General features: G+C 49.8%; 1 protein-coding gene across 4 annotated transcripts in view; it reads right to left on the bottom strand.

Annotated features, from left to right (window-relative positions):
* The window catches only part of SCARB1 (scavenger receptor class B member 1), a 636,132-nt gene that overhangs the window by 119,390 nt on the left and 504,151 nt on the right, over window positions 1–12,591 (bottom strand). For all 4 annotated transcript variants that reach the window (XR_014970694.1, XR_014970695.1, XM_085634841.1 and 1 more), the window contains exon 9: window positions 7,857–7,930. Coding sequence is in view for 2 of the 4 variants with exons in the window: in XM_085634841.1 (XP_085490967.1) it covers window positions 7,857–7,930 (74 nt within the window). In the remaining 2 variants the exon portion in view is untranslated. The remainder of the gene's footprint in view (window positions 1–7,856; window positions 7,931–12,591) is intronic.

The following is a 12,591-nucleotide window of genomic DNA, read 5'->3' on the forward strand; positions in this document are numbered from 1 at the left end:
TTTCTGCAATGAAAGTTGAGTTCATTATTTCTACATGGATGGTGAGACCGCTTCACACGTCTCGAAAGGCAGAAAGATGTTCGGTGTCTCTCTAAACTGGAGTTTAAGGCAGGGGCTTGTGGTCAGCCCCTGAGCCTCGGCTCTCCGGGGCGTTATTGGGGTACCCTCGCCCCACCGACGGCACGGGCGCTGCCGGCTCCAGTACTCTGTGCGAGACAGAGTTTAACCCCGCGAACCACAAGTGCACACGATGTGTTAGTGCTCGTAAAAGGATGCTACAAACAGCTGTTTTGTTCATTCGAGCAAAGGCGTTCTACTCACGTGCAACTCGGAGGGGTAAACATTAAAATAAATATTACTTAAACAGGAGTATAAATAAATCACCGCCAGGCCGTCCTGCAATCCTAAACTGTCCAGTTCTTGCAAAATGCACAGACCGTTGTTCCGTAAATCAGGAATCTGCTTTAATTACAAAAAAAATGACGGAAAAGAATAAATAATAAAACGAAAATTCAACTAGAGGAAGAAACCCCCCCCCCCGCTACCCCCCCCCCCTGAAACATGGAAGCGCTGTAAACTAAATACGATCTAAAATCCGAAGAAAACGCCACGAAACTAGACTTTCGGCGCATAGGTAGCACATTAAATTCCCAAATGTGTGGCAAAACGACAAAGCACACCTAGTTTAGCAAAAGTACCCTGTGTATTTGAGTATATTGTTTTCAAAGTGCGAAAAAAATTCAGTGGAACAGTCATTTAGCAAGTTGGAATTCGGTGTTTGCAAAACATATCGTACGCGTTAAATGCTCCTAAATTATTATTTTTTTTCAAATAAACCCTATTTAGAACACGGTTGCGAAATTAAATGCATTTCAGTCAACAACAACAAATATTGGTTGCTTGTCGAATCACTGTGTGCGCCGCCAGTGATGTTTCTTTCAAAAACGCCGTTTGCATAAATTCACATTGAATTGCATTTGACCGCACTTCATGGCGCCTCGCAGCCAGCTCTCAGTGTATATTTGTTTTAAAGTGTAACGGTGCATGACAAATGATGTGTGGGGAGTCGGACCCTCCACACACTCTGTGAGACTCTGCCCTGATCCTCGCTCTTAACTGCATTTCCATCAGGACAAAGCGCCGTGAAGCAGCTGCAAGGAGATACATAGCGCTATCTAAACACCCACATAAATAGGCTCGCAAACAACGCACCTATGTTCCATTCAGAAACCTGGTACCTACAGGAGACCTATAGATGAGACGCAGCGGCGATGAAAAATTACCACAGAAAAAACCGTTTCGGAGTGCATTCTGTACATTGAAATAGCAGCCACGTCGATACAAAAAAACCTTATTTTCCCACAAAAAATACAATTTCGATGCTAGACTGTTAGTCATATCTGGTTTAAGCTCTTAAAAAAAATTGCACGTAATTGTCTCAGGCAATAGGCTTTGGGATTCATTTTGCAGTTGGTTATTCTCATTTCCAAATAATATGAAAAGGATAAAACGGCCTCAAAAAACAGATATGGCTAATGCATTCTTGCTTTCATTTGGCATCATCGTCCCGAGCAATGAGAAGGCGCATGTGACTGGTGGCAGAGGCAGCTCGCAGGATAGCCACAGCCCTATGGAGAAAAAAAACAAGCCGAGGGCACCGGAAGACACCACCGCCTTTCTCCGAGGCAGAGCAGAAATGCCTCGGAGAAAGGCAGCCTCCTTTTCGGATTCGGGGGCGTGTTTTGCTGTTGTCTCCTCCTTGAGACTTCTTGCAAAAAACACGCCCCCCGATCCGAAAAGGACGGGGCCTAATCTGAATGACTGACCTCTTCTCCAATGGCTGGCCAGCATTCAAGAGGCCAGCCAATGGAGAACAGGGGAGAAGAGGGGCGGGTTCAAGCCCCTCTTCTCCAAGTCATTAAATCTCTCGACTTCCGGTTCTGCCTTCGGCAGACCGGATGGTCCCGAGACCTAAAAATGACATTTCTCCGCCTCTTCTCTTGTAAGATGGGTTCAGTAGCGCTGCAGATGTTTCTATCTTTACCTGGAGCATGTCTGACTGGAGGGTCAGAGGATGCCTCCAGGTTAGATGAGGATAAGAGGACACTTGCCTCATGGGTCAAGCTTCAACATCCAACATTCTGTTCTCTCCGCATTTAACCCTTCAAATCGTGGCTCCTGTGGTGCTGGGATAACAGGCAGATTTCCCTTATTTAACAGAAAACATCCCACTATCTCCCCACTCATGGTTCATCCCAATATTGAGCATTCCAGTATTCCTTGCCCATGTTCCATCCAAGTATTGTGCATGTCAGGGGGGCGTGGCTTGGCCTAGTTGGGGTTCCTTGGGGTGGTCGTGGGTGGTTTCTCAACCTGTTTGGGAGGTTGGTGTGGGTGGGGGCTGGGGGGATTTTGGGGATTTGCTGCCTCCTTACGAGGCGTACTTGTTTTTGGTATTATGTATTTATTTGTCCTTTTGCTTGCCTTACATTGCCGTTCTACACTTGCTCTGTTATGTCATGCCGTTTTGCTTTGTGCACTATCCCAAGATCTGATCCCTGGGCATGACACTTATCGGCATCTCCCTCCCTGGGTTTGGGGCTTGTGGTTCCCCCTTGCAGCCCAGCTATCTGTCGCGGCAAGCTCTAGGTTGTCCTACGTTGCAGCACTGCTTATCGTTTTCTCAGTTGGTTTGCACCACCATATGCACCCGCATGAGGGTCCAGGCCATACTCACCACACTCCGTATTACTATTCCCCACAATATAGCTGTATGACAGACACTATCTTTAGGACATGGAACATCCGTGGTCTCAATGACCACCGTAAGGCTCGACTAGTACATGCGCATCTCCTCCGGCACAAGGTGGACATCTGTCTGCTACAAGAGACCCATCTACTCCCTCCATCTGCAGTCAGACTGCACTCCTGGCACCGGGTAGAATCACACTCCTCTTTTTATTCAAACTACTCTCTGGGGTCTCTATCCTTATATGCAGGGGACTCCCTTAGCAAACTTCCCACGCAACCACTGACCCCGCAGGGCAATTTGTCATCCTCCAAGGTTCCCTTCAGGCGAAACCCTTGACGATTGCTGCAATCTACGGCCCTAATACGGTCGACCCAGACTTTTTTTCGCTGGTTTGGCATCACACCCCATCCCTTGGCCCTGCTGCATTCCTCTGGGGGGGGTGACTTCAATGTCACACTATCCACTGTCTTGGATCATTCTTGCCCCCATGCCTCCCACCCGTGCGCCGCGGCACTCTTAAGCTCCATCCTCGCTGAGAACTCCTTGTACGACGCTTGGCGTCACACAAGCCCTGATGCCCGTGAGGGCACTTGCGGCACTGGTACCCGAGGCTGTTGGTCCCGGCTGGGTCTCTGGATCACTTCTCCGTATACCCTCTCCTGGCTCACTTCCGTTGATCACATGGCGCGCACTCTCTCAGATCACGCACCAGTTCAGCTCCGTCTTCCTCAGACCCCTCAGCGCGCTTTCTCCTGGCGGCTTCCTTCTAACATGCTGCGAGAATCCGTCTTTTGTGACGAGATCCAGACCGCGATCACTAACTACTTTGAGCTTAATGAGGGCTCTGTTGACTCTCCCTCCACTCTTTGGAAGGGATTCAAAGTAGTCATTCGCGGTGAATGTATCTCTAAACAGTCCGGGGTCTTACGCTCCATTCGTAGCACTCTTGTTAAACTGGAATCGGAAATTAAATCATTGGACTCCTCCCATGCTCTTGACCCTAGCCCCGACACACTTGCTCGTCTCAGCGAGAAACATACCGAATTCGCCAATGAGGCTAACAGAGAGCTCTCGTTCCTTGGCAGGGAGGCCTGGGCACGCCGCTTCGGTGAGGGCGACCGACCTGGTAAAACCTTGGCAAACCTCCTCCGTCTGCCCCGCGCTGCATCCTATATTACAAAGCTCCAGGATGGCGGTCCAGTTCGGACAACCTCCCCTGAAGAAATTAAGGCACGATTCATATATTTCTACACGCAATTGTACACTGTGGGATCCGCCCCCCTGCGTGAGGTCCTCGACCAGTATTTTGATACCCTTGAGCTATTATGGCTCGAAAATTATCACTGGGAATTCCTAGACAAGCCCTTCTCTAAAGAGGAAATACTTTCCGCCATCAATGGTATGCCTGGTGACAAGGTCGCTGGTCTGGACGGCTTGCCCGTCTCTTTCTACAAGACCTTCACTCCACTTTTGGTGCCGCATCTGGCCACCATGTACAACGAGTCTTTCGAGAGCGGCCTATTCCCACCTTCGTTCCGAGAGGCTATGCTAACTCTTCTCCTCAAACCGGACAAACCCCCCGAATTGCGATATTCCTATCGCCCCCTGTCCCTCATTAATACTGATAATAAAATGTTCGCCAAACTGCTAGCTTCGCGTCTTCTCCTTCTCATGCCGTACATCGCTCGCCCAGATCAGTCCGGCTTCATTCCGGGCCGCGCAACCTCCCACAATCTCCGGACCATCTTCTCCATCCTCCACCAAATCAACCCAGCGCTCCCTGCAGTAGCCGCCCTGCTGGACGCCACCAAGGCCTTCGATACCCTGGAATGGCCCTTACAATTCGCTCTCCTCCCATGTCTTGGCTTCAGCCCAGTTTTCATACGTAAAAAAATACTCCTGTACACTCTCTCCACCGTCCGTCTCCGAATCAATGGCCTGATCCCTGATCCCATCCCTATCGGACGTGGCACCCGCCAGAGGTGCCCGCTCTCACCTATGATATTTGCTATTGCGATGGAACCCTGGCGACTAGACTCCAACAACACCACACTCAGAGGGGCATCAGGTTTGCGGCATGCGCCCTCTTGGTCCCCATGTATGCGGACGACATCACTTTGTATGTCCGCCACCTTCAGGAAAATCTTAGTCCTCTGGTGCCTGAGATCATACGGTTTGGTGGCTATTCAGCTATACAGGTTTACTGGAACAAGTCAGTCCTCTTCCCTCTCACGGATGCCACCACTCCCTTCACCTCAGACTACCCTTTAGTGTGGGCGTCAGGCCCCACTCGCTATTTAGGTGTCTGGCTGAGTAGGGACGTGGACGAACTCTGGAGGGCTAACTTTGGTAGCGCGAAGGACTGGCTCGAGTCAAAGATCCCGCATTGGAGCCGGCTGCCCTTGTCGTTAGCCGGTCAAATAGCAATTGCCAAGAAGTTAGTCCTCCCAAAATTTTTATATTTATTCCTGAATATACCTGCTCCTCTCACTGCCCATTTTTTCCGCAAGGTCCGCTCATTGATCATCTCCCTCATCTGGGCTGGCAGACAACCCAGGATCGTGTATGACATTCTCACCCTTCCGATGTCGTGTGGTGGCCTCGGCGCCCCTAACTTTAAACTCTATGCAATGTGTGCTCTTGCCAGCTTTCTGCACTTTTGGCTTCACCCCACTCCTTTCCAACCGCACGTGGCGGTTGAGGCGGATCTGACTGCCCCGTGGCCGCTTTGGCCTTGTTTGCCCCGGCCAAACTCCCACGCACTGAAATAGACACGGTTGAGACCCTGCGTTAGGCCTGGGAGGGACTTTGCTGTTTTTCCGGTGCCCCCATGCTTTTGGCGAATTCGATGCCGATAGTTCGGCATCCAGCTTTTCCTCCTCTCCAACCCGACAGTATAACTAAACACGCCACCCGCCTGGGGCTGTCTACGGTAGCGGATCTCTACCCGGGGAACACACTCTACTCTCTTGCTGATGATTCCGGCCCCATGGACACTTTGCTTTTTTTATCAGCTACGGGCGATCTGCAGGGAGCTACATCCTGCGTTCCCCCTACTTCCTCCCTCGATGACTGCTCTTGATTTCCTGTATTCATCTTCCTCTCCTCGGAAGCTGGTGACCAAACTTTACGCCCTCACGCTAGCGGCCACCTCCATCTCCACTGATCGCACTCGTGTGGCCTGGGGCGAGGACCTTGGCGTAGATATCTCCCAAGCTGATTGGCTTTATTGTTGTAACCAGACTAAGCGATTGTCCCCAAATTTTCGCCTTATCCATTTTCAATTCTTGCATAGGCTATACCGCACTCCCGTTCAGTTGCACAAGCTGGGGCTCATTCCCAGTGACAGATGCCTGCGCTGTTCTGCTCCTGTAGCGGACTTCTCTCATCTTGCCTGGTTATGCCCCAAGGTCTCCGCTTACTGGCGCGAGGTCTGTTCTGCTATCTCAGAGATTACCTCCTCGCCGGTTCGGCCTCACCCCCCGCTCTGCCTCCTAGGCTTTGTTAAATTCTGCCCAGACGCCTCCCGCCGTTTGATTGCCATGCTGCTTGTCTTCGGGCGGCGCAGGGTTTCCATGTGTGGGGGTCGCAAACCTGCACCTAAATTTGCTCAATGGCTCGAGGATGCATCACGCTGCCAGACCCTATTGTCTGGATTCTGGGACCTTATGCCAGCTAGTTCTCGCCCACTCAACATATGGGAGCCCCAGTGTCATACCTCCTAGCTCATTCCCCCCCGGCTACCTCTCCCGCGCTCCCCGCCGGCACGCCACCTGCGGCAGCCACCGGTTTAGGTTAGTAATCGCCCCCCTTCCCTATTCCTTCTCTGCTGGGCCCGTCCCTTCTCCCATAGCCTAAGCGCCGCCCATCAATCACTGTCCAGACGTGCCTACATAACATCTGCTATGTTGTCGCTTTCTGATGTTTTGTACTACTGGTCCTCTTTGCTATTTTCAATTGTGCTCATGTATGTGGTGCTTTGATTCGGTGCAAGAATGTAATCTGTCTATGCAATTTCGTTAATAAAGGTTTTTTGAAAGAATAAAATAAAAGTATTGTGCATTCCAGTATTTCCTGCTCATGGTTCATTCCAGTATTCTGCGCTCCTGGTTCATCCCTGTATTGGGCATTACATTCTAGTATGCCCAGCTCATGGTTCCTCCCACTTTAGTGTATTCCAGTAATTCAAGCTCATGTTTCATCTCATTATTGTGCACTCCAATACGCTCCACACATGGTTCGTCCCAATATTGTGCATCAGCTGGCTGCACATCCTTTTGCTGCTATGACTTTAAAGTCCGACCATGCTTTCATTTACGACATATGCCTTTTTAATTTTATATTGTAATGATTTTAACTAATCACACAATAAATTATTCGTTCATTCATTCAGTATTGTGCATCCTGCTATCTCCCCACTCATATTCCCCCCGTATTGTTCATCCCCGTATTGCGCATCTCACTATCTCCTCTCTCATGGTTCATCCCAGTGTTGTGCCTGTCGCTATCTCCCCACTCATGGTTCCTCCCAGTGTTGTGCATCCCGCTATCTCTTCGCTCATGGTCCTTCCCAGTGTTATAAATCTCGCTATCTCTTCGCTCATGGTCTCTCCCAGTATTGTACATCCTGCTATCTCCCCGCTCATGGTCCCTCCCAGTGTTGTGCATCCCGCTATCTCCCCGTTCATGGATCCTCCCAGTGTTGTGCATCTCGCTATCTCTTCGCTCATGGTCTCTCCCAGTATTGTGCATCCTGCTATCTCCCCGCTCATGGTCTCTCCCAGTATTGTGCATCCCGCTATCTCCCCGCTCATGATCCCTCCCAGTGTTGTGCATTCCGCTATCTCCCCGCTCAAGCTCTCGCTCTGCGTCATCTCAAGGGTAGCAGAAGCAGCCAGGACGCTCTTAGTCCAAAGGTGATCTGTATGTAAACATGGGCACCTGCACCAGTTGCCACATGTTGATTGGTTGACCTGGTTCATTGGATCTGGGATTGTATTTTCTGCTGCAGGTTCATTAAGGGAGATGAGCAGGATCACTGTTTACTTTTCTATTGGAATAAAAAACCTTTACTTAAAAGTCGGTTGCAAAGAATATTACTTACGCGATTCCGTTCACTTCCTTTATGAACAAGTTCAGCTGCAGCTTGATGGACACGTTCATGGGAATGCCCGTCAGCTGAAAGAAAAAGCGCATGTTTACCAGAGTCTACTGGGCCTCGACCATCCGCAGAAGTATAGTTTGTAGAGCGGAGCAACATGCTAACAGCGAACACGATTGGGAGCAGCCATGGATAGGACAGCCATGGATTGGAAGCAGCCACGGATAGGACTGCCACACTACCTGAAAACGTCACAGATGGAATACCACAATTACCCGTTGCCCACCTCAATGTTCAGCTGCACACTGACCAAACAAACATAAATTATACTCACAGAGAGGCAACCACTACCACTCAGTGCAAGTAGTAAATTCAAGGAGCAGGTAACTGAATAGTCGCAGGTCCTGGTTGATGTATTTGGTGTCTTTGATTTATTGTATTTCTCAGTTTTTTCTTTCTTTTGCTCTCAAAACGCAGCTAATGCGTTTCACCTTAAAAAAGGCTTCATCAGGGCGTAAGTTGTTATCCTCCCAAGAGAAGGAAGGATTTCTCTTCTGTAGATGGTCAAACATATTAGACTCTTTCACTAGTGTTAAAGATAGTGACACCACGGTCTTCCAATAGCTCAAGGATATGGGCAACGTTACGCCCATGCACGTGTCATCACATCTCCATAGATCTCAAACAAATGAAAGCGCCTTCGAATTAGGCGGCGCTGTATTCAGCATCTGCTTCCACACGCTGCTGACTTGCCCCATCCACAAGGACTCCCAGTGGCCTGACCCCCAGGAAGCGTCCCGACAAAGCCCACGAACTGGGCCAAGGAGAGCCCCTTCCACACACCTCTCAGGGTAGCGAGGTGACCAGTCACAGGCTCCACAAACTGGGCCAAGGACAGCCCCTTCCACACTCGACTCTCAGGGTAGCGAGCTGACCAGTCACAGGCTCCACAAACTGGGCCAAGGACAGCCCCTTCCACACTCACCTCTCAGGGTAGCGAGGTGACCAGTCATGGGCTCAACAAACTGGGCCAAGGACCGCCCCTTCCACACTCGCCTCCAGGGGTAGCGAGCTGACCAATCACGGGCTCCACAAACTGGGCCAAGGACAGCCCCTTCCAGACTTGCCTCGCAGGGTAGCGAGGTGACCAGTCACAGGCTCCACAAACTGTGCCAAGGACCGCCCCTTCCACACTCGACTCTCGGGGTAGCGAGCTGACCAGTCACAGGCTCCACAAACTGGGTCAAGGACAGCCCCTTCCACACTCGACTCTCGGGGTAGCGAGCTGACCAGTCACAGGCTCCACAAACTTGGCCAAGGACAGCCCCTTCCACACTCGACTCTCGGGGTAGCGAGCTGACCAGTCACGGGCTCCACAAACTGGGCCAAGGGTGGCTCCTTCCACACTAGACTCTCGGGGTAGCGAGCTGACCAGTCACAGGCTCCACAAACTGGGCCAAGGACAGCCCCTTCCACACTAGACTCACGGGGTAGCGAGCTGACCAGTCACGGGCTCCACAAACTAGGCCAAGGACAGCCCCTTCCACACTCGACTCTCGGGGTAGAGAGCCGCCTAGTCACAGGCTCCACAAACTGGACCAAGGACAGCCCCTTCCACACTCGACTCTCGGGGTAGCGAGCTGACCAGTCACAGGCTCCACAAACTGGGCCAAGGACAGCCCCTTCCACTCTTGACCCTCAGGGTAGCGAGCTGACCAGTCACAGGCTCCACAAACTGGGCCAAGGACCGCCCCTTCCACACTTGACTTCCATGGTAGCGCTAGGTGACCAGTCACAGGCTTCTGAGGGAGCTTGTGTGGAGAACAAGAGCTCAGAACTCAACAGTCAAACAACAGACACAATAATGTAATTTCCAACCGAGTGCTCATCTTTGTTAAAAATAAAGTACTTTTTATCACACTGAAGAACTAAATAGTACACAATCCAATGAATACATCATTCAGGGCTGTCATAAGTTTCACTTTAACCATGAGGCGCAACAATTCTGCTTCCTTTCCAGGAACCGTCTTCCCTCCCACCTTCCCCATCAGACTAAGGCGTTGGCAAGGATTACGCTCAGGTACGGATTACTCAAACACCCTCACAAGTAGTTCAGTTTAACATCTTTAGCAGCTTTAGTACCAAAAAGTCTCAAGCAGGCGTAGCAGATTTATCCCTGCATCGCAGTCTCTCTCGTCCGAGGTGCAGCTGAGCACTACGGTTCCCTGTTGGTGATAAGCAGCCATCCAGGCTCTGTCTTAGATGGGGGTGGACTCCTCCGTAGATTACCACAGCAGCTGCTACACACAGGACATTATTCACAGGACTGAATGTGCGGATTTTAGAAACTGGGTCGTTGGTTGACTGTGGTGTAACCCTTAGTCGAACAGCAACCACAATCCTAGTTGGGGTAAGTGGCAGGCCTTTGGTCATACTCCAGTAGCTTGGCAGAGAGCAGTCAGGCTTAACTTAGAGGCAGTGTGTAAAGTATTTGTGCAACACTTCAAGCAGTAAAACAGTAAAATATACTACACAAAAAGAAACCACACCAAGTTAGAAAAGTTAGAAAAATAGTTCGGACTTTAATGAATAAAACAAGACCAAAACTACAAAAACCCAATAGGTAGAACTTGAGATGATGAATTTCTAAGTGTTTTGGTAACAATAGCGCCTAGAAACAAAAAACCCTATTCAGGATATCTGGTCAAGCTAGACCGGGACAAAATCAAAAGCACAATGGAACGTGGGCCACATTTAGTGACCCAGTGAGGCCTGCTGAACAAAAGTACCTTAATCCAGGGTTCATATACATCAGGGATGTGTGGTACAGTCAAGGCGATGCGTGGGAGCCGATCCACACAGTGGCGACGATGCACTGGTCCTGATGCGCGCAGCGGCGTGGAAGTTTCTGCTCCAATGAGGGGTGAGCTGCGATGTGGATGGTTCGTCATCGTTGTTGAGGTTGCTGCCTATGGAGAAGAGAGGACCTTGCATTGGGAAGCGCGTAGTGCAGTGGTGATTCCGAAGGCAATGCATCGGGTCCGATCCACGCAGCAGCACTAATACACTTGTGCTGATCCACAAAGTAGGAGTAATGCACTGGTTCTGATTGACGCAGCAGAGGTGATGCATCGGTTTGACAGTGGATGAGTCAGTTCTGCAGGAACAAGCCCCTTAGGTCCATTTCCAAGGGTCCAGGACTAGGGTGGCACTACTTGCCAGGGCCTACTCACAGATGGCAGGGGCCAGAAGCAGGGTGGTAGGAAATCATTTATGTCTCTGAGACTTCAGATCAGGAGGCCAGCCAGCTGGCCCTTGAAGTTACTCAGGTTCAAGTGATGCAGGTCCAGCCCTTCTCATCCAGGCTGGGGAACAGAAGGCTGCCTGCAAGGCAGGAGCTCAGAAAAGCAGCAGTTCAGCAGAGTGGCAGTCCTTCAGCAGCACAGGAGTCCTTTTTCCTGGCAGAGACTACACAGGTCCAAACGTGTACTGTAGTGGTGGTGTCAGAGGTCCAGTACTTACACCGAGTTGTGCCTGTGAAATGGAGGAGACGTCAAAGACATGCCTTTCAAGTGCACAGAGGCCCTCCCTTCCTGCCCTGGCTCCAGGCTTACTACAGGTGGTATGCAGCCCTTTGTGTGGGGACAGGACACAGCCTATCCAGGTGTAGGAGGCTGGATCCAGCTTCTCCCTCCCATCCTGCCAGTGATGGCCCATCAAATCACACCTAAGATCCAGTTGAGTGTGGCTGTCTAGTAGTAATACACAAAGCCCAGCTGTCACTCACCCCAGACAATGGTCAGAAACAGGCAGCAGGTACCAAATGGCTGAAGTAAGAAAATGCCAACTTTCTAAAAGTGGGAACAATGAAGGTTGTATTGCACTCAAATCTAGCTTGTGTGAAGTGAATAACTGTTTTTCGAAGTTTAAAAAAAAAATCTTAGTGTGTACTCTGTGAAGGGGCTCCACCCTGGACCCAAACACAAAAATAGTGAGGATTTCTAGAGGCTATGGTCTAGCCACGGTGTGCACTACTATGTCCCCGGTCGGGGTTTCAACATTACACTACAATAATAAACACTACTGAACAGAATCAACAGTGAGCTCCAATGAAAAAATGCAGCACCCAATTGACTGTGTAACTCAAGTTTCTTTAATCAAGTGGATTTTGTTCCAAAGACCAGGTTCTTGACATTATTCATCGCTATGAGTGAAGGTCGTTACATTCTTGTGGGCTAACAATTCAATCCAACCCAATGGATTTCGGGGCAATACAAGAGCCCTTCCTCAGGGGTATCGCAACGCGTTCATAAACGTAACTTTAACATCACGGAAAACTCTCAAACTCGTCACGAGGGATACAGCGGAGATCACGCTCGGCTGGGGATCCAGTCTTTGTTAATGACGCATATCGAGCCATCGATACAGCCTTACCGTACTAGCCGGGTTTCCATCTTTCCAAGATACCCCTGATGAAGGGCGGAATTAAAACACTGGCTTGAATCGCATTAAAGAAGTAGTAGGTTTTAATTATTTTATAGAACTGATTGGAATTTTAAAAGTATTTTTTTAAATGTATTTCTGGATTTTATTTGATGAATGAATACTTTTTTGCTGTTTTTTTTTTTATAACTAGCGAAATGTGTTTGACATAAGGAGTGTTTACGAATCGAAAATATTGGGAAATAATACCCAAGGTTCATGGTGAATAAAATCCTGAACAGCAAAAAACAAGGTT

The sequence above is a fragment of the Triturus cristatus genome, chromosome 11 (assembly GCF_964204655.1).
Source record: "Triturus cristatus chromosome 11, aTriCri1.1, whole genome shotgun sequence".
Classification (NCBI taxonomy): domain Eukaryota; kingdom Metazoa; phylum Chordata; class Amphibia; order Caudata; family Salamandridae; genus Triturus; species Triturus cristatus.